The 17,373-nt window shown below is 56.2% G+C and overlaps 1 protein-coding gene across 4 annotated transcripts in view; it reads left to right on the top strand.

The window, feature by feature from the left end:
* Positions 1-10,217: 10,217 nt before the first annotated feature.
* Positions 10,218-17,373, top strand: part of NTNG2 (netrin G2) — a 69,635-nt gene continuing 62,479 nt past the window's right edge. For 3 of the 4 annotated variants that reach the window (XM_082611913.1, XM_082611911.1, XM_082611914.1), the window contains exons 1-2: positions 10,218-10,306; positions 13,909-14,969. In XM_082611913.1, the coding sequence (XP_082468039.1) occupies positions 14,757-14,969 (213 nt within the window). In that variant the 5' untranslated portion in view covers positions 10,218-10,306; positions 13,909-14,756. The remainder of the gene's footprint in view (positions 10,307-13,908; positions 14,970-17,373) is intronic. The other variant, XM_082611912.1, reaches the window with a different exon arrangement.

The following is a 17,373-nucleotide window of genomic DNA, read 5'->3' as shown; positions in this document are numbered from 1 at the left end:
TCCCCCAGGGCTCAGGCCTGGAAAATGCATGAAACATTTCAATATTTCAACAGTCGGCACCCAGTTGAACAGCAGCAGGTCCTGCGTGGGGATGCCTCATGCTAAGAGGGTCTTTCTGGAAACGGTCCTGTCACATCTGGCCAAGGAGTTCCTGTCTGTGCCCAAGACCCCGCAGGCACAGAGTAGTTGCCCAGTATGTGTTGGCCCTTTAGCTGCAAAAGCAGGCCTCCACGCCGTGTGCTATAAAGGCATTTCTGGAGCCATCTCAGGCCCCTTTACCTGCCGCCACCTCTGCATGCCCCGTGGCCATGCTTGGGTCTCACCTGTGCATGCATGAGGCGTGTTAATGTCAGGCTTCTAACAAGCCCGCTCCTGACGCATGTCTCCCCTCTCCTTAGGGACTTGTCACTCTGTTGATCGTTCAGGGAAACATTTGTAGTGGGAGAGCTCAGACTCCTGAGTAGGGAGGCTGGCGATTCATCTGAAAATGTTAGGGCTGGAAGGATCCTAGGGCATCACCAGCTCAACCCCCGTCACTTGACAGTGAAGATCCTGAGGCCTAGAGAGGGGGACCCGGGGCTCAGCCAGGGTCCCCAAAAGTTCCTGGGGGACAGAACTGCAGAGAGAATCTCCCCAGTGGGAGGTTGTGTGAGGGGTCAAGGGCACTGACTGTGGGGTCAGGCGGGTCTGGGTTTGAATCCCAGTGCAGCACTGGAGCAAGATGTTTACCTCTCTGAGCCTCAACTTCCCCATATGGAAGGTGGAGACAGATAAGAGCACCTCCCCCAGGGTCTGGCACATGGTCTGTTATCAGTCACTGGAGATTTCTTTAAGAAACCCCAGCAGGCTCCCGACTCTGGCCAGCAGCAGTGGCTGTAACCCAAGGACCAACAGTGGGACTGGGGGGTAAAGGGGAGGGGCTTGGAAGACAGGGGATCGTGCCTCCAGCTTTGCTGTAGACCGTGATTTAAGCTGGCCTCAGAGGATGAACTCAGCTGGATCGGGGCATGGGAGTACGTCACCCAATTTGACTTGAAATTATACTCCCTTTGGCTTCTGGCGTCCCCCTGGCTTAGTTGTCTCATGACTTCAAAGCCAAAGGTGGCATCTCCCCTCTGAGGCAGGGTGGGTGCCTCCTGTCCCTGGAGGATCAAAGGGCTTCTCTAGGGGAAGGGAGGGCCTCTAGGGTCAAGGGTCAACTGATTCCTGGCAACCTGGTCACACTCGGGGTTCACCACACCCCTCTGAGCTCCCCGCAACCACAATTTCATTATTTTTTTTAAAACAATTCTTATTTGGGGCTTCCCTGGTGGCGCAGTGGTTGAGAGTCAGCCTGCCGATGCAGGGGACACGGGTTCATGCCCCGGTCCGGGAAGATCCCACATGCCGCGGAGTGGCCGGGCCCGTGAGCCATGGCCGCTGGGCCTGCATGTCCGGAGCCTGCGCCCCGCAGCGGGAGAGGCTACAACAGTGAGAGGCCCGCATACCACACACACACACACAAAAAAAAAACATAGAAAAATTCTTATTTGAAGATCTAATAGGCTTTATCCAACAATTTATGAATCAGGCAGCATCCCATCCAGCAGGTAGAAAAGTGCTCCCTGTGACTTCATTCTGAAATCCACATAATAGCCCTGTGAGGTGGGTACCATTATTATCTCTGAACCGTGTTCGTGAACACCACTTTCTGCAAATGCAGCCAAAGCCCCTCACACGGGGTCTGGACTGTGCCTGGTGTGGTGATGGGACTGCATCACTGCTTGCTCAGCACCCACCCCACGGACGCCTGGCTCAGGCCCTTGTAGGCCCCCATAGACACTTCCACAGCGGCCAAAGTTGCTTGGTGGTCAGAACTCTGCCGAGGGGTCCTTGCCGAGACGCAGGGCAGTGGCCCAGAAAGGGGTGAGTCTTGACAAGCCACAGAACTGCCCTGTCAGCAAATTCGGATTCGGGAATTAGCAGGGTCAAGATGAAAGGAAATCTGATACAGAGCTTTTGTTTTTCCAGATTAAAAAGAAAAAAAACTTCTGGGTAGCCTCCATGGGTTGGGATGCTAGAAGCCATGTCCTTCCGACCATCAGATGGAGGGTGGGTCAGGAGAGCATCTGGCTAACCTTCCCAGCCCCGCACGCTCTGCACTGACCGACCGATGGTGGAAAATGAGTGGGGTGGGACCAGGATGCAGAGGATCCGAGGAGGATCCCAGCGTGAAGACAAAGGCTCACGAGGGCCCTGCAGAGCTGAGGAGCCCCTCTGGGAATGGGGGCAGCAAGGGTTAAGCGTGGCCATCCTAGAGGTCACAGGAGACAGCCGGCAAAGTCAACGGAAGGAGGGAGCAGTGTCAGCTGCGAGCTGTCTCCATCCATTAGGCCAAGTGCCATTAAGTGAGAAATCGAAGCAGGTTCCCAAGATGGAGGGTCGAACTTGATGAGCAAGGGTACCCACAGCTGTCTAGAGAGCCCCCATCCTGACGCCCTCCTTTGGGCAGAAAAGATTGACCAAGAGGTTTAAGAAAGAGAGATGTTGTCTCCCAGCATCAGTGCCTGAAAGCCCGCCCAGACATGGCTGGTTAGGAGCAGCGCCCCTGCGGCCCCCTTTGGCAGGACCCAGACCAGGGGCCAAGGTCGCAGGGCTCTTAGAATTCAGGGGTTGATGGCAGAGAAGTTTGCGTGCCAAGGCGGCCTCCTCGCGGTGGACCATTTAACAAGGGAATTGTTGCCTGCAACACGGCTCGTGTCAGTGTGTGTGTGACCAGGAAAGAGGGAGTCGGAGGGAATGCCTTTCTGTTTATTTGTTTCTCTCTCTCACTGTGGGTTGTCTTTCGGAATTTCCAGCTGCCTTTGGTTACAGGGCCTCTTGCTCTCAGCCTGCCCATGCAGGCGATCGACGGCTGGGGACTTGGCAAGTCGGCACATGGTGGGCACCTGAGTGGGGCTGGGATGCTCAGAAGGCCACTCCTTCTCTGTCAGCTCTCCAGGAGGAGGGGGAGGGAGAGGACAGGTATTTCTATAACTGGGTGAACTGTTTTTGCGATCAGCACACGTCTGAGAGGAAGGCTGCATCTGCTGCGCCCAGATCACCTGCCTGGTAAGAAAGAAAAATGTTTTCCTCTAGGTGGGGAGTTGGGGTGGGAGGGGTCTGCAGGAGGTGGGAGGGCTGCTTCCTCCCCGCTGACAGTGTGTCCCTCCCCACCCCCACTGGGGCACACCTTCCCCCCACCCCCAAGCCCCCTTAGCTGCCCACACACCTGGGGGTGGGGAGGATCCAGATCCTGCAGGGGTGGGTGCGACTCCTTCCTCAACTCCCCAGCTCTCCGGCCTCCCACCCCCATGCTGAGAGCTGGGGGGGGATGGGGGTGGAGAAACGACCTCCCAAGGGCGGATTTGTGAGAAGAGATCCACGGGAGGAGAGCTGGGGCTTGTATCCCCATGTATTTCCCAGACTTGACGAACCCCATTTTCTTTTGACACAGAGCAGTGTCCTCTGCTGGGCCACAGGCTCCCAAAGGGCTCTGGACCCCCCTCATCGCTGGAAGGAGGGCCTCCCCCAAAGGAGACAACCAGATCACCCAGAACCAACACTGATCAAGCATTTACCGCTGCCAGTGTTGAAGGATTTTTACTGCGTTTCTCCGTGAATCCACCCCAAACCCCAGGAAGTAGGTGCTATCATTATCCCCACTTGAGGGATGAGGAAACTGAGACTCAGGCAGGTGGGAGTCAAGGTCTGGGTCCCCACGAGCCTGGGTCTTACTTTTCTTGGTGCTCATGGTTTGAGCTTTCCTTGTCTCCTATCCTGATAATTAGGACTTGTCTCTGCAGTTATTTTAGTTTGTCCAGTGTTTTTTGGCAACATGGCCAGGCTGGCCCACTTACACTGGGCCTACACATGGGCTCATGTACATGTGTGCACAGACACACACACACAAACATACGTACACATAAATGCTCACACTTCCCCAGACTCCACTGCCTCCCTGACTCTGCCTGACAGTGTCTAACGCATAGTAGGTGCTTAGTAAACCTCTGTGGGCTGCACAGGCAGCTTGACACTTGCGACATGGATAATCTATTAGAATTGCCACACTCCAAAGGCAGGATCCAGTGGTTTTGTCGCCATTTGCATCCCTGGGTGCTGGCGCACAGTAGGTGCCCTGCAGGGTGATGTCCCCTGAGATCTAAGCTGGCAGGGTCAGGGTAGTGACCAGCCCCACTGCGAGAGGGAAGCTGATGCTCCTTTGCACCCCCATCTCCCAGGCTGAGGAAGCCCAGAGACTCTGGAGTCTACTCAGGAGCAGCAGTTGGTTCTGCCCGTGGGGCCTGCAGACTGCACTCTGGGCACCCACTGGGCTGAAGCCCTGGGTGTCTGCTGGTCCCCCTGGAAACTTGGTGGGGGGCCTTTCTCTTTGCGGCAGCCACCCCTCTTGAAGCAGCTGAGCAGCTTTGCCAGGAGGAGCCGGGCTCTTCCTCCTGGGCTGAGCTCTCTCCCTGCCCACCTGCCTGGGGCTCAGGAACGGGACAGTCCCTTGTGGAGAGGGAAGGACACCCAGCCTGGCTTGAGAGGATGGGGCAGGGGAGATTCCACAGGCAAAAGTAGGCATCCCAGTGCCACGCCCACCCATTCGAGGCAGCCTGTTCTGATCACCCAGGCACTCACTAGCTGTGTGCCCTGGAGAAACCACCGAACCTCTCTGCGTCCCTGGGTCTTCTGCTGACAAGTGGGGTCTGCAATGCCAGCTCTCTCCCAGGATCATCGCGAAGAAAACAATCCTGGAACGATAAGCTTAGGACACAGACCGTACATCAGTGAGCGTGGCCATGAGGCCTGTGTTCAAATACTGCCCCTGCCCCAATCCATAACTGAATCACCCAGGACAGTGTTCTCATCTGAACAGTGGGGCCGATAAAAGCTTCTTTCCCAAGGGTGGTGGCACAGCAGAAATGTGAGAATATCAGCAAGTGCTGTGCACCAGGCCTGCTGTGGAATACCAGAGCCACCTTGTGTTAAGCACTTTCTAGAAGCCAAACAGGTTTCAAGCATACGCTCATTAAACCCTTACATCAAGCCCAGGCGTTGGGTGCTATTATGATCCCCATTTTCCAGAGGAGGCAACTGAGGCTGGGTGAGTCCTTTGCCCAAGGTCACACAACTAGGAAATGGTGAGTGGGAGTGTGAGCTCAGGGCTGCTTGATCCTGAAGCCCTGAGTCCCACCCTTGACTATAACACATGCTCATCTAAGATCTGAAAGGCACCCTCGAAGTCAACTGGTCCACCCATTTTACAGCTGAGAAAACTGAGGCCCAGAGAAGGGAAGAGATTAGCCTAGTCACAGAGCAGCTGCTGCTGGAACCAGACCTACGACACCCACAGTTACCGCTCACATTTCTTGAGCACACACTATGTGCCAGCTTTGAAGTGTTGTATGTGCGTCATTGCATGTAAATTTTATAATAACCCTAGGAAGAGAGAGACTTTTATTATTCCCATTTTTCATTCAGGTAAACTGAGACAGAGAGGGGCAGTAGCTTACTCAGGGTCACACAGCTATTTGACAGGAGAGGTAGGACCCACACCCAAAGAGTCAAGCTCTAGAGCCCTTGTCCAGTGCCACGTGTGGCACCAGCTCCCCGCAGAGCCCAAGCTGGCCTTGCCTTGCAGCTGGATCCTAGGCAGACTTACCTGCCAAGAGAGTGGGGTCTGCAGGGTTCCTAGGGCATGGCCACCATGAGGCAAGGCAGGACGAAGCAGGAGTCCCCACCTGGGTAGGCACTGCCTGAGCTGGGAGATGGGCACGGAGCTGGGGCTGGCGAGCCCAGTCTGCCCCAAAACCCTTACCTCCTGCCTCTGCAAAGACAAGTTTATCCAAAAAAAATGCAGGCGAGCTAAGAACACGTCTTGCTTTATGAATCTCTTGTTGTAGGCAGTGCACATCTTGGGAGATGTGTGGATGAAAGGCACCATATAAAATGCAATCAATTATGAATCACCATTACTGAATTAATCACATGTATGATTAATACAGTAATAATAATTAATGCGAGTATGGTCTAGAGATTAGAGCAGAGAACTGGCACGGAGGAGTCGGGGTGCTTCTGGCAGCCTCTGCCACTAGCTGGAGGTGTCACCTTGGGGGAACGCCCTGGGCTTGGATCATGGTCTCTCTCCTCCTGGCCCTGCCTTGGCCATAGAAGTCAGGGGCCCAGGGATGCCCCCAAACCCCTAGATGGTCCTGGGGTAGTTCCCAGGGTCTCACCTCCTACTTCCAGCACATCTCAACTGCTCAAGGTCAAGGGGACAAATCAAAATCTTGGTCTGTCATAACTGAGAATGGAGTGAATCAGGGGAATGGTGAGAACATGGTGCTCATGCCTTTTGAGCCTACACTTGACTTTGGTCAGCGGTGTGAGCTCATTTTATCTGTCTGTCTTTTAGTCCGTCTGCATCAGGATTTGCTTTCTCTCGGAAATCCCCGGAGGGGCTGCACCTCATCTGTAACCTCTCGTTGCAAAGCCAGTAGATCGTGTTTTGAGCGTGACTTTATAATTTCCTGTTCCTTGTCTATCCCATCCATGCCTATTCCCTCACTGTAAAGGAGTCAAGCAACACAGAAAGAATATATATGTGATGAAGCATGTCATCCCCCCATCTCCCCTGCTCATACTGTGGTATCTTTATTTTACATATATGTATATATATGTATAGGTACATCTGTATCTTTATATGCATATATCCCCTTTGTTTAAAGAAAACATAGATGGAACCAAATTACATGCATTATTCTGCAGTTGCTTTTTTATTTTTTTTTATTTTTTATTTTTTATTTTTTTTTGCGGTACGCGGGCCTCTCACCGTTGTGGCCTCTCCCGTTGCGGAGCACAGGCTCCGGACGCGCAGGCTCAGCGGCCATGGCTCACGGGCCCAGCCGCTCCACGGCATGTGGGGTCTTCCCAGACCGGGGCACGAACCCGTGTCCCCTGCATGGGCAGGCGGACTCTCAACCACTGCGCCACCAGGGAGGCCCTGCAGTTGCTTTTTTGATAGTAGATTCCACATACACAACTGGAATTAAAACTGCGCAGTGGAGCCAAACTCCCACCAGTGAAGAGGACCATTAGGCTCTGCTGTGAGAGGGGAGCCAGCAGTTATTTGGGGGGAGATTCATTAACACTTTCCTGCCCCTGGCGCTCAGTTTCTTTTCATTGCTGGGAAAGGTCATTTGTCCTAAGATACCTTAATGAAATTTAAAAACGAACAGCCCTTGACCACCTGGTCCCTACATGGCTGGAATCCTATTTGTTTCCCATCTTGGAAACGAAGCACTTTATTAGTCACTTGAAAGAGATGCTGACTCCCAGAGGGTGCTATGGCCCGCTGTCAGCTCGGGATCACCGCGCAGGGACTACCTTCTGGGGTAACTCCCCTCATTACGCAGATGGAGAAACTGAGGCTAAGAGCGGGGAAGTAATGGCCCCAGGCCACATAGCTAGTAGGGGCTGAGCCACAAAAAGCCCATTATTCTGACTCTCGGGTCAGTGCTCTTTCCACGATGCCATAATTTCCGGGATCTGGAAATGGGGAGACCAGAAGACAGGTTGGGGAATGGGTCTCTGAAAATGCCGGTCGGCGTCAGCTCGTTGGCGAGGCAGGAAGTGCTGGGGAGAGGAGGGCTGCAGAGGCAGATTAAACATTGTTTCCGTGGCATGTCGCTTTGCACATGGGTCACTTAAACCATCCGGGAAATAACAGGAATACGCCCTGGGTCCCTCCACTGTGTTTAAGTGAACCACAAACCAGAAGCCTCCTCCTCCATGTCCTGTTGGCTGTCCTGACAGCATCCAGTCTCGGTGATGATGGAGGAGCAAGGCGTTCCCTGGGAATTGATGGCCCTGCCTGGGGGCGACAGCAGGCTGAGGGCCTACACAGGTCATCACTCACCCTGCCTGCGTGGGAGCCCCACACCGCGCCCTTCACTACTGCCTGCAGGCCAAATGCTTGAAAGTCAAATTGCTGAGATGTGTTCTTCTCCTCCAAGGAGCTTTCTCCTCCTGGAGGCTTTGAGGCCCGGGAGCAGGTAAGCAGGGGCTGGCTTGCATCTGCTCTCCTGGACAGCTTTGCATGTGTTGGAGGAGAGGGGATCTCTAGTGGGAGGGACCTGAGAGCACTGCAGGAGGAGGCACTTGATGGCCTTTTTGTGACCGCTCTTTGGAGAAGGAAAGACTCACCATTCACATCTCACGGGTGGGGAAACTGAGGCCCAGAAACAATCTGTGCCGTGCCCCAAGTTAACCAGCAAGTCAGGAGGTGGCACCACCGGGAAGCCCAAGAGCCCCGCCTCCCAGGCCAGAGTCTTCCTCAGCTGTGTGACCTTGGGCAAGTTACTTAACATCTCTAAGCTTCATCGGTAACTTGGGACTTTACTAGTAGGAGTTAAGTCACAGGCCTGCTGGGAAGAACCAGTGGATAATACACATAAAGTGGTTTGCATGGATCCTGGCATAAAGCAGGTATTCAATAAAAGTTAAATTATTATTATTATTAAAGCAGGTGACAGTCTTTAATTCCGTGTCCTCTGCCTGCTCTGTGACAACGGTCTAAAGGTTATTCAGCAATACAGCCCCCTCTGCAAGCTTAGGGGGGGCCAAAAGCAGGGGAGGGCTAAGGTGGAGGTAAGAGGTGGCAGAGGGGCGTGGCACTCAGGGCCACATCTTGCTCTTCTTCCTGACACCCTCTGTGACCTTGGACCTTGGACCAGTCTGCCTCTCTCTCTCCTTCTCTCTCTCCTTCTCTCTCTCTCTCTCTCTCCCTGTCCTCAGGCCCTTTGTTGTTGATGCACCAAATGACAGTGCCGGCTGCCTGAGCGCTGCAGTGAGAACCCACCCCCAGGAAGCCAGGAGCACCTGAAAACCACAGGTCTCCCCTGGAAGATGGAGGAAGCTCTCCCCACGGGCCTGGGAGGCAGCCTGGAAGGAAACCTCCAGGGGGTTGAAGAGCCCAGGGCTGCCCGGTGTGGCCAGCTCCCTGGCCTCTGCCCTGGGCTCTGCAGGAGTCGTCGCACGGGCTCCTCCCAGGCTTACCAGGGAGTGAGGCCTCTCCTGCCCCCCTACTCCGCACTCCCTCCGGAGCCGGCTTGGCTTCGTCAAAAGCAGGGCCCATCAGGGTGGAGGCGGCGATGTGTCAGCTGGTATTCAGGCTCTGGTTGTGCGCTCAGATCGCTCCCCTCCCCATCTCCCCCAATCCACCCACCCACCCTTTTACCCACTGCTTGGGGCCTTCTGGGTGGCGGCACTTCACAAGAGGGAGACCGAGCTGCAGCCTTGAGCCTCTGGCTGTTGGGGGGTGGGCGGACTGACTCACTTGGCCCCCTCCCCGGTGCCGATGGGGCAGCTCCCACACCCATGGGCGCTGGCACCCGGTCAGGCCCCTGGGTTTCGGAAAAGGAAGCCGCAGCCCCGCGGCGCCTGACCCGAGCTGGCTGAGGATGCGCTCTGCGCGCCGGGACCCGCTGGCCCCCGGGCCGGGAGGAAATGTTTAGGCTGCGACCCCCCAGAGCAGGCTCGCTCCCGCGGCCGCCCGCTGGGGCCACCCTGGCCGCGGGCCCGGCGGGACGCCCCTGCTCGCGGAGCCCCTCCCCGGGCCGTGGCGCGTCCCCCGAGTCTCGCAGTATTTCCTTCCTGCACCTTTAAGAAGACCGTTGCTCCGTGGTGGGATGGTGTGTTAAAGCCACACAGAGGAAGTTACGCAGCCCGGATCAGACCGAGAGATAAAAGCCCCGATGGTGATCGTGAGTGCTGGCAAGAGGATTTAGCCTCGGCATTAACTTGGAGCGGAGTGCAGGGGGGCCGTGAAACGCCCCGCCATCTGGCCCGCGCCGCGCCGGGGGGATGCCCCGGCGCCCCGACGAGCAGCCGCGAAGCCCACCCGGGCCGGGGGCTGCCCGGTGCCCGAGCGCGGGTCCCCTCCGAGCCGCCCAGGGGGCCCCAAAAGTTTGCACTTGTTAGCGGCGACCTCCCGCTCGGCCGGGGCGGGCGATGCGGGCGGCTGGGGCGGGCCCCTCCCCCGGCCCGCGTCTCCGGGACGGCTGCGGGCGGCCCCCCCGGCGGCCGGAGGGCCCCCCAGCCCCGATCTGACGGCCGCGGCGGCGGCGGCCACAGCGGCAGCGGGAGCAGCGCGGGGAAGGAGCACCGGCTCGCAGCCCTCGGCCCTCGCCCCACCCAGCGCCAGCCAGACGGGGGAGGCGGAGCGCCCAGGGTGGCGGTCCTCGGCCTCCCGGGTCCCCGCTCCGGGAAGCTGCTCCGAGACGGGGTAAGGCTGGAGGGGAGAGCCCGGGAGGCGAGCGGCGGGGCGGGGTGGGGGGGAGAGATGCTGCAGCTTTGCCAGGCTGCTTTCATTTTTAAAGGGCTTCGGTGACCATGCAGGCTTTCCCTCGGCCCAGGAGCCACTTAAAGCGGCCCAGCAAAGGCTCGGATGCAAAAGTTATTCGGTGGCGGCCGTTTACTAGCGGAGGACTGGAGTCGCCTGGAGAGGGGTGTGTGAGTGCGCATTTGTAGCAGCATCTTAAAGGAGTCGCTTGGCTTCCTGGCTGGCTTTTTCCCACCAGGGTCTTTTTCCATGGTTGGTGTGAGTGAATGGTGGGGATGGGTGTTACCAGAATGCCTGGATGTGTTCGTGAGAAGGAAATTAACCCCTCTCGCGCGCCATTCCCCTACCCCAATTTAATCGCCACCCCAATTCCTCCCATCCCCTTCCCTTCTCTGAAAACTGGGTATGTGTGAGTTGCACAGAGAAACTCTGTCTTCCAGCGGCGGCTAGAAACTTCTTTCCGAGCCCTGGAGGGGTGGGCTAATGGGGAGGGTTATGTGCCTGGGCCGGCTTGGGGACAGCGTGGAGTCGAACCTCCAACTGGGTGACACGCAGATGGTGGGAGCAGAGGCCGCGGGAAGGCGGGAAGAGGACCGCGGGCTCGCGGCGTCCGCGGGCTCCGGAGTAAGTTGTCCGCCTGGGCTGGGGGCGGCAGCGCTGGGGAAAAGGATGCAACGAAGTCCCCGGCGCTTTGCTGGGCGTCTTCTAAGGGAGGGAGGCGGTGCCAGGTGTGGGTGCACCCTCGGTGCCCGCCGGGCCTCTTTTAAAGGCGTGATTATTAATTGCCCCAGTGGCTTGCACTCAACTTCGGGAAGACAAAAAGCAGCTGCGGGGTTGCCAGGCACGTCCCCGTGCGATGCCCACCGTTTGCAGCCCACCCGAAGCGCGGACTCCGAACCCTTGGCGTCCAAGGCTGGGAGCTGACCCTCATCTCCACACCGCCCCCCTCCCCCCGGCCACAGCCGCCCAGCCGAGGCCTCCTCCTCGCGCCCCACCCCCCCGCGCTCAACTCTTCGGGGCTGTCTGGGCGCTGAGAGGGCGTGGGGGGCGCCCGGGAGCCCGAGAAGGCTCCCATTCCGGGGCTGGGGGCACCAGAGCCGCCGGAAATGGGATGCTCACTCGGGCGGCGGCGTTGAGCGGGGCACCTACTGGACCGGCGCGGGGTGAGGGGGGCTTGGGGTTGGGAGGATGGGGTGGGACTGGAAGGTGATCGCGACGGGGAGCGGGCTCCTCTTTCCTTCCTGGCTCCCAGCACCCTCCCCTGAAGGCAGATGTCACCCTCCTCGGCTGTCCCCGCTGGGAAAGGAGAAGAAACTTGGGGGTGGGCTGGGTCCTGGGAGAAGCCCCCAGCGCCCCCTCTCCAGGGCCCCCCCGCAGGGGCTCCGCGTCCACCAAGGCAAGTTTCCCACGAGGCGAGGGCGCAGCCGGCAACTCCGGAGGAGCCTGCTTCCAGCCCAGCCAGCTCGAGAGGCGCTAATTCAATAAGACAGAAAAATCTGAGTTCAGAAATCCTGGTAAAATCTAATTTTCGGGTTTTAATAACCTGGCTTTCAGCCCCCCTCGGTTCCTGAGGACTCTTAAAAGAAAATAAAGCGCATTGATTCTATTTGTTTCTGGGAGCTGCAGTTTCTTAATAATATCAGGTGAAGATTTATTTTCCAAGGAGAAAACTCTCCGCCGGGATACAACCTCTTACTCTGAAATTCCCCACACTGGCTTCTCACTCGTGCTTTTCTCCTTGCTGTTCCGAAGTCTCCTGCATCTCTCCCCCTCCCTTTTTTTCTGTTTGGCAAAAACTCACTGTAACATTCTCATGCTGAGCTCACAATTCCCTTACGGTGCCAGCAACGCCCAATTGATTGACTAGTTGTAAACAATGCACGGCATTTAAGCCTGCAGAACTGCAAAGCAAAATTAACAGGTTTGCAAGGCGCCTGCCTCTTCGATCTCGCGGGCCTCCTGGCCTCCGGGCCTCACTGCCTCCCCACGGCCGCCTGCGTCCAGTGCGGTCCAGGCCCCGGGAGCAGCACTGGTCCTGCAGACGAAGGAAGCCCGCGTCCGGGCCCACCCTGCGAGCCGCAGTCGGGCGCCCTGGTGTCCCGCATCAGGATCGCCCTACCTGGGAGTGAACAGTTAGGGGCCCGCGGCTGGGAGAATGAGTTAGGAATGTGCTGTTTTCTGGGCGGCGCGAAGCTCAGACAGAGGCATCCAAACCTTTGCCGGCCGCGCTATCTTATTTTTTACTACATTTTCTCAGGTTGTAAAAATAGTCTCCAGGCGGATTCTTTCTGAGAGTTTTCTAGCAAGAAGCACATTCAAGGCTGGACAGGCTCTGTAACACTGTTTCTCTTTAAACAGCCAGAGGTGAGATGTGAAAATGTGTCCCCCTCGGCTCATTCATCTGCATCAAGAGCCCTTCAGCCAGAGAGAGGGGCAGGGGCCGCCTTAATGCAGATTTATGATGCCCCAGCCTGGAGCTTTGGGGCAGAGGCTGGGGACTTCTCCTGGGGAGGTGTGGAGTGGCCAGCCCCCATTTGGACAATGTTCCCCCCACTCCGGTTTGTCATTTTTGGCAGGAGTGCGTTTGTGTCTGGGTGGAGAATGGAGGTTCATGGAAACGTAGTTAACTCTTCAGGACCTTCTAGGTACAACGGCTGAAGAGTCAGCAGTTTGGGGATTTAGATGCAATAATCATAGACATAATAACCAGAATTAATATCACACGCGCTTCTGCTGTGACTCATTGCAGTACCCTTTGCCCTATCGGCTAGTATTTTTGGCCAGATCCCGCACTGGGGACCAAATACTCCTGGTGATATATCAAGTGTCCTGGAATACCCTGCACTATTGGAGTCGTGTTTTTCGCAATGTAACATTCATCTTAGTTATGTCTATTTAGGGCTTTTAAATAATTACCGGTAGCTTAAAATAGTAAAGCAATAATCATAATGGTGACCTGTTTATAAACATACCCTCTAAGGGATGATTGCAAAATTTTGGCCTTGATCGGAAAAAGCTAATATGACAAATCATTGTCACTTCCGTCAAAGTCTCCAACATCCCTAGTTTCTTACAGTTAAAAATTAAATTCACCATTTCAGAATTCTGGAGATATATTTACTGGCACCCAGTTCGTAATTGTTGGCCCATGCGTGGACCATTCTTAATCTGAACCTGTCCGCACGGCCTCATCGGCACCTGTAATTACAGCCTCATGTCTGCCTTCAACGGTTTTGACATTTTGACTTGTCAGGCATGATAAAGCCGCCATTCAGTCTCGGCTCCTGGGGCTGTTTTAGAAAGTCACTGACCCCAAACAGGGGCACTTCTGCTGACCCCAACACCCCCATAAATAAGGGGAAAGCGCATCACCTTTTTAATAATGTGCCCCATCTCCAAATGCGCATCTCCTATATTAATAAAAATAACCCAGTGTCCTCGGGACACCTTGCTAGTGCAGCCTCATGTTTTGCACACTTTGCCAGAGAGCTTTTGTTCTTATACATCTTTACTCCCCCCCCTTTTCTCTATTTAATTTGTTGCAGGTGTTGTTCCTAACGAGCTCTCTCTCCTCCCTTCTTACAATGAAAGACAAGCCAGACCCCGGGTACCTGGATGGATTGGGAGCTGAAGTCTCAGAAACTTCCTAATAAGTTGCCGATGGCTACCAGCCAAGGTCAGCTGGTTCCCATTAGCGCCTGTCCCCACCAAAGCTGAGCCACATAAGCTGCTCCCCGTTAACACCTCAGTCGCTTTTTTTTTCGCTCCAGTCCAGCTGCACAATTGTTGTCACTTTAAGCCCATGTGAAAAGAAATCTCTTTTACTGGTCCAAAATGCCAAGTCCAATCCCATAGAGGGAACGTGTTTGCAGCGAACAGGTACACCTCCTGATTTTATTTTATCTTTACAACGCAGGCCGGAGGGTTGTTTCGCAGTTGTGTTGAGCACATCACACATTAAGGGCCCTTTAAAGACCTGGGTTGATTGGAAGGACAAAAATTAAAAGCAATCTGATCCGGCCTCATGCCAGGTCCCTGCGGATTTTCTCCCTATCCCATTTCCATCCACCGTCACAATTTGAGAGTCTGCCTGATTTGATCAGGTTCCCCTCTGGGAGAGGTGTGATGCCAAGGTTAGGAGGACGCCAAGTGGTGGGTAACTTCTCGATCTGCCCATCAGCAGTCTGAGAAACGCTGGCTCTGAGTTTTTCCACATCGGCCTCTTGGAAAAAACAAGTTCCTCGCTGTTTGCAACCTGGCAGAGTCCCTGGGACGTCCGGCCTCCGTCGCCTGGTGGACGTGGCTTTTCCATGCTGAGGTTGCGAGGCCCTCCTGACCCAGTCGCCACCTCTCCGGTCCCTCTCTGGGCCTCGCCCCTGGGGACTGCGCCGCCATGCTGCACCTGCTGGCTCTTTTCCTGCACTGCCTCCCGCTGGCCTCTGGGGACTACGACATCTGCAAATCCTGGGTGACCACGGATGAAGGCCCCACCTGGGAGTTCTATGCCTGCCAGCCCAAGGTGATGCGCCTGAAGGACTATGTCAAGGTGAAGGTGGAGCCCTCCGGCATCACGTGCGGAGACCCCCCCGAGAGATTCTGCTCCCACGTAAGTCAGCCCCACCCCGCCGTTCTGTTCGCTCAGGCCAAGTGGGTGGGGGTCTGGGCCGGACCCTTGGGGCGGGTGAGCAGAGCGGGAGGACCAAGATGCGAGGTTGACTTTCCTGCATGTAGGTTTGGGATCAGGTCTCTGTCCCACCTTGGAAATGTGCCAAAGCAAAGGCGGCCCCCGAGGAGGCTGGGGTCACGTGACATCGGTCGTTGGGGTGGGGAAATTCTTGGCCAGGTGATCACTAGATCCTCTCCTCTTGGGAAAGCCATAGCACTAGTCACCGTTCCACAGCCTTGCAGAGAAGCCCCGCCCCTCTCGTAGGAAGTCAGCATCTGGGCGCGCGAGCAAAGTGCTCTCTGCAACGTTGTCCTCTGACCTCCCTCTGTACGTCCCTTTGCGGTGCCCCCTCCTATTCCACCCAATCCGGTCCAGCCAACAGATTTGCCAAGCAAGGGAATGCCAAGCACCGAGCTGGCACTTTGCAGGGGAAGGTTTGATGGCAGTGCAGAGGGGATTCGTAAGGGAGGAAGGAAGGGGTCAGAGCAGGGCGTGCGGTGTGGCTGGTGCCACTTCTGATTCCACCCCTATGTGCAGTGACCACAGCCGCTGGTTAAGGCATGGGGAAGGCAGACTTTCAGGTGTTGTCACTTGAGTCCCTCGTTAGAGAAGGATGGAGCCTTAGAGCCACGGAGTACGTCAGTACTCAGGTAACGACAACAACAATAATAATAATAACAGAGATCTTTTATGCAAAAGCCCCTGAGTGTGGAGGCTGAGAGCTCAGTACGAGCCATTCCGTGGAGTCCTCCACTCAGCTGCGCTGGGCTGATTCTGTGTTGTACAAAGTCGGAGTTTCGGGGGGGTGAGCTCTGGACCAGCGGCATCCCTGGGCCACTACGCCATCATCTGTAAAGTGTGTACACGAACAGCACGCACTCAAGTCACTGTAAGGAGTAAGTGAGCTAATGCACCCTAAAATGCTCAGACTAGGGTCTGGCACAGAGCAAGTGCCCCTAGGTGTTAGCTATTGTCATTCCCATTGTACAGATGGAGAAACTGAGGTCCAAAGTCACAGCCCAGGAAGTGATGAAGCTATGATTTGAGTGTCTGGCTCCAGAGTCACTGAGCTAATCTGCCTCCCGAGAGACGCCTTCCCACTGGGCAGAGCCCCGGGTCGGGCAGGAGGCTGGACAGGGCAGCCAGGCTGCAGGAGCCACAGGAAGGGCTCAGTGTCATCCTCGGGTGGCTGCTGCCTTCATGTGTCCTGCGGGGAGCCTCCAGGTCTCTGGGTTTATGGCTGGACTGAGCCGGTGTCCCCACTGGGCTCCTGAGGAGGCCTCAGTCCCGTGGGGCGCTTGGGTCCTATCCTAGAGCAGTCAGCCTGGGAAGGTAGGTTCCCACTTGGATGGTCAGCAGTCAGGAGACTGTCACTGTGGGTGGTGGCTGGGCTGGGGGGGAGCTAGCTGGGGAGAGAGGGAGGGAGGGAGGAGAAAGCAGCACAGGGCCAGGAGCCAGGGACTGGAGAGCCCCACTGCACTGAGGACCCCAGGGCTTTGCTGGCTCAGGGACAGGCAAGGGGGCTGGCCCCTGAAGGTCAGGGCCAAGGCCAGCACCGGGGGAGCCCAGCTCTGAGTCCACATCTGAAGCTGGCTGCCCACCCCAGCTCATGTAAGGACTTCTCCACACACTCCCTGAGCAGAGTCAACCGCTGCCTCTTGTATTAGAGTCTTGACTGTATTTCTTCTTTTGAATATTAATCGTCTTAATGTGCTGGGGGCGGGGCCGTGGAGCGGGGTGCCTAAATCATAAATCACTGGACCAGCTTCTGGTCAAGGCTTGAGGGGTGGAGATGACCATCAAATGCAAGTCTGAGGCCCTCTCCTGGCCAAAGCTGGCTCAGGATGCCCTTGGCCCTGGGCCTCCGCCCTGTCCCCACACTCACACACAGAGAACCCAGTGCAGCTGCCGGGGTGGAGTGGTCACCCCGCCACAGTCCTGATGCCACCCAGCGTGGGTCCTTGAGCTGTGCAAGGAGCATTCCTGCCCTTCCTGTCCTCTCCTGGGAAGACCGGTGAGGAGGGCAAGGGAGGAAGAACAGCATCTCCCTCAGTGTCCTGACACCTGTCTGACGGACTTAAATATTTCATGATGGGCTGCCATCCGGCTCTGCCCTTGATTACAAATGTGCAGCCAACGAGGATGGGGACGCTGCCTAGGCTGGCTTCTGCAGGGAGGAGGGGGTCACATCCAGATGGATTCAACCCCCCACCCCCACCCCACTGTTTATTGCAGCTTCCCTAAGCAGGTTCTGTGCATGTCTCATTAAATCATCTCTAGGATGCTTTGAGGTGAGGACTCTTCTAATCCCATTGTAGGGATTAGAAAGCGTTGGCTAAATCCT

Source organism: Mesoplodon mirus, assembly GCF_964341445.2.
Source record: "Mesoplodon mirus genome assembly, chromosome: 1".
Lineage (NCBI taxonomy): Eukaryota > Metazoa > Chordata > Mammalia > Artiodactyla > Ziphiidae > Mesoplodon > Mesoplodon mirus.
Note: the sequence above shows the minus strand (reverse complement) of the source record. Positions and strands in the feature narration are given on the sequence as shown.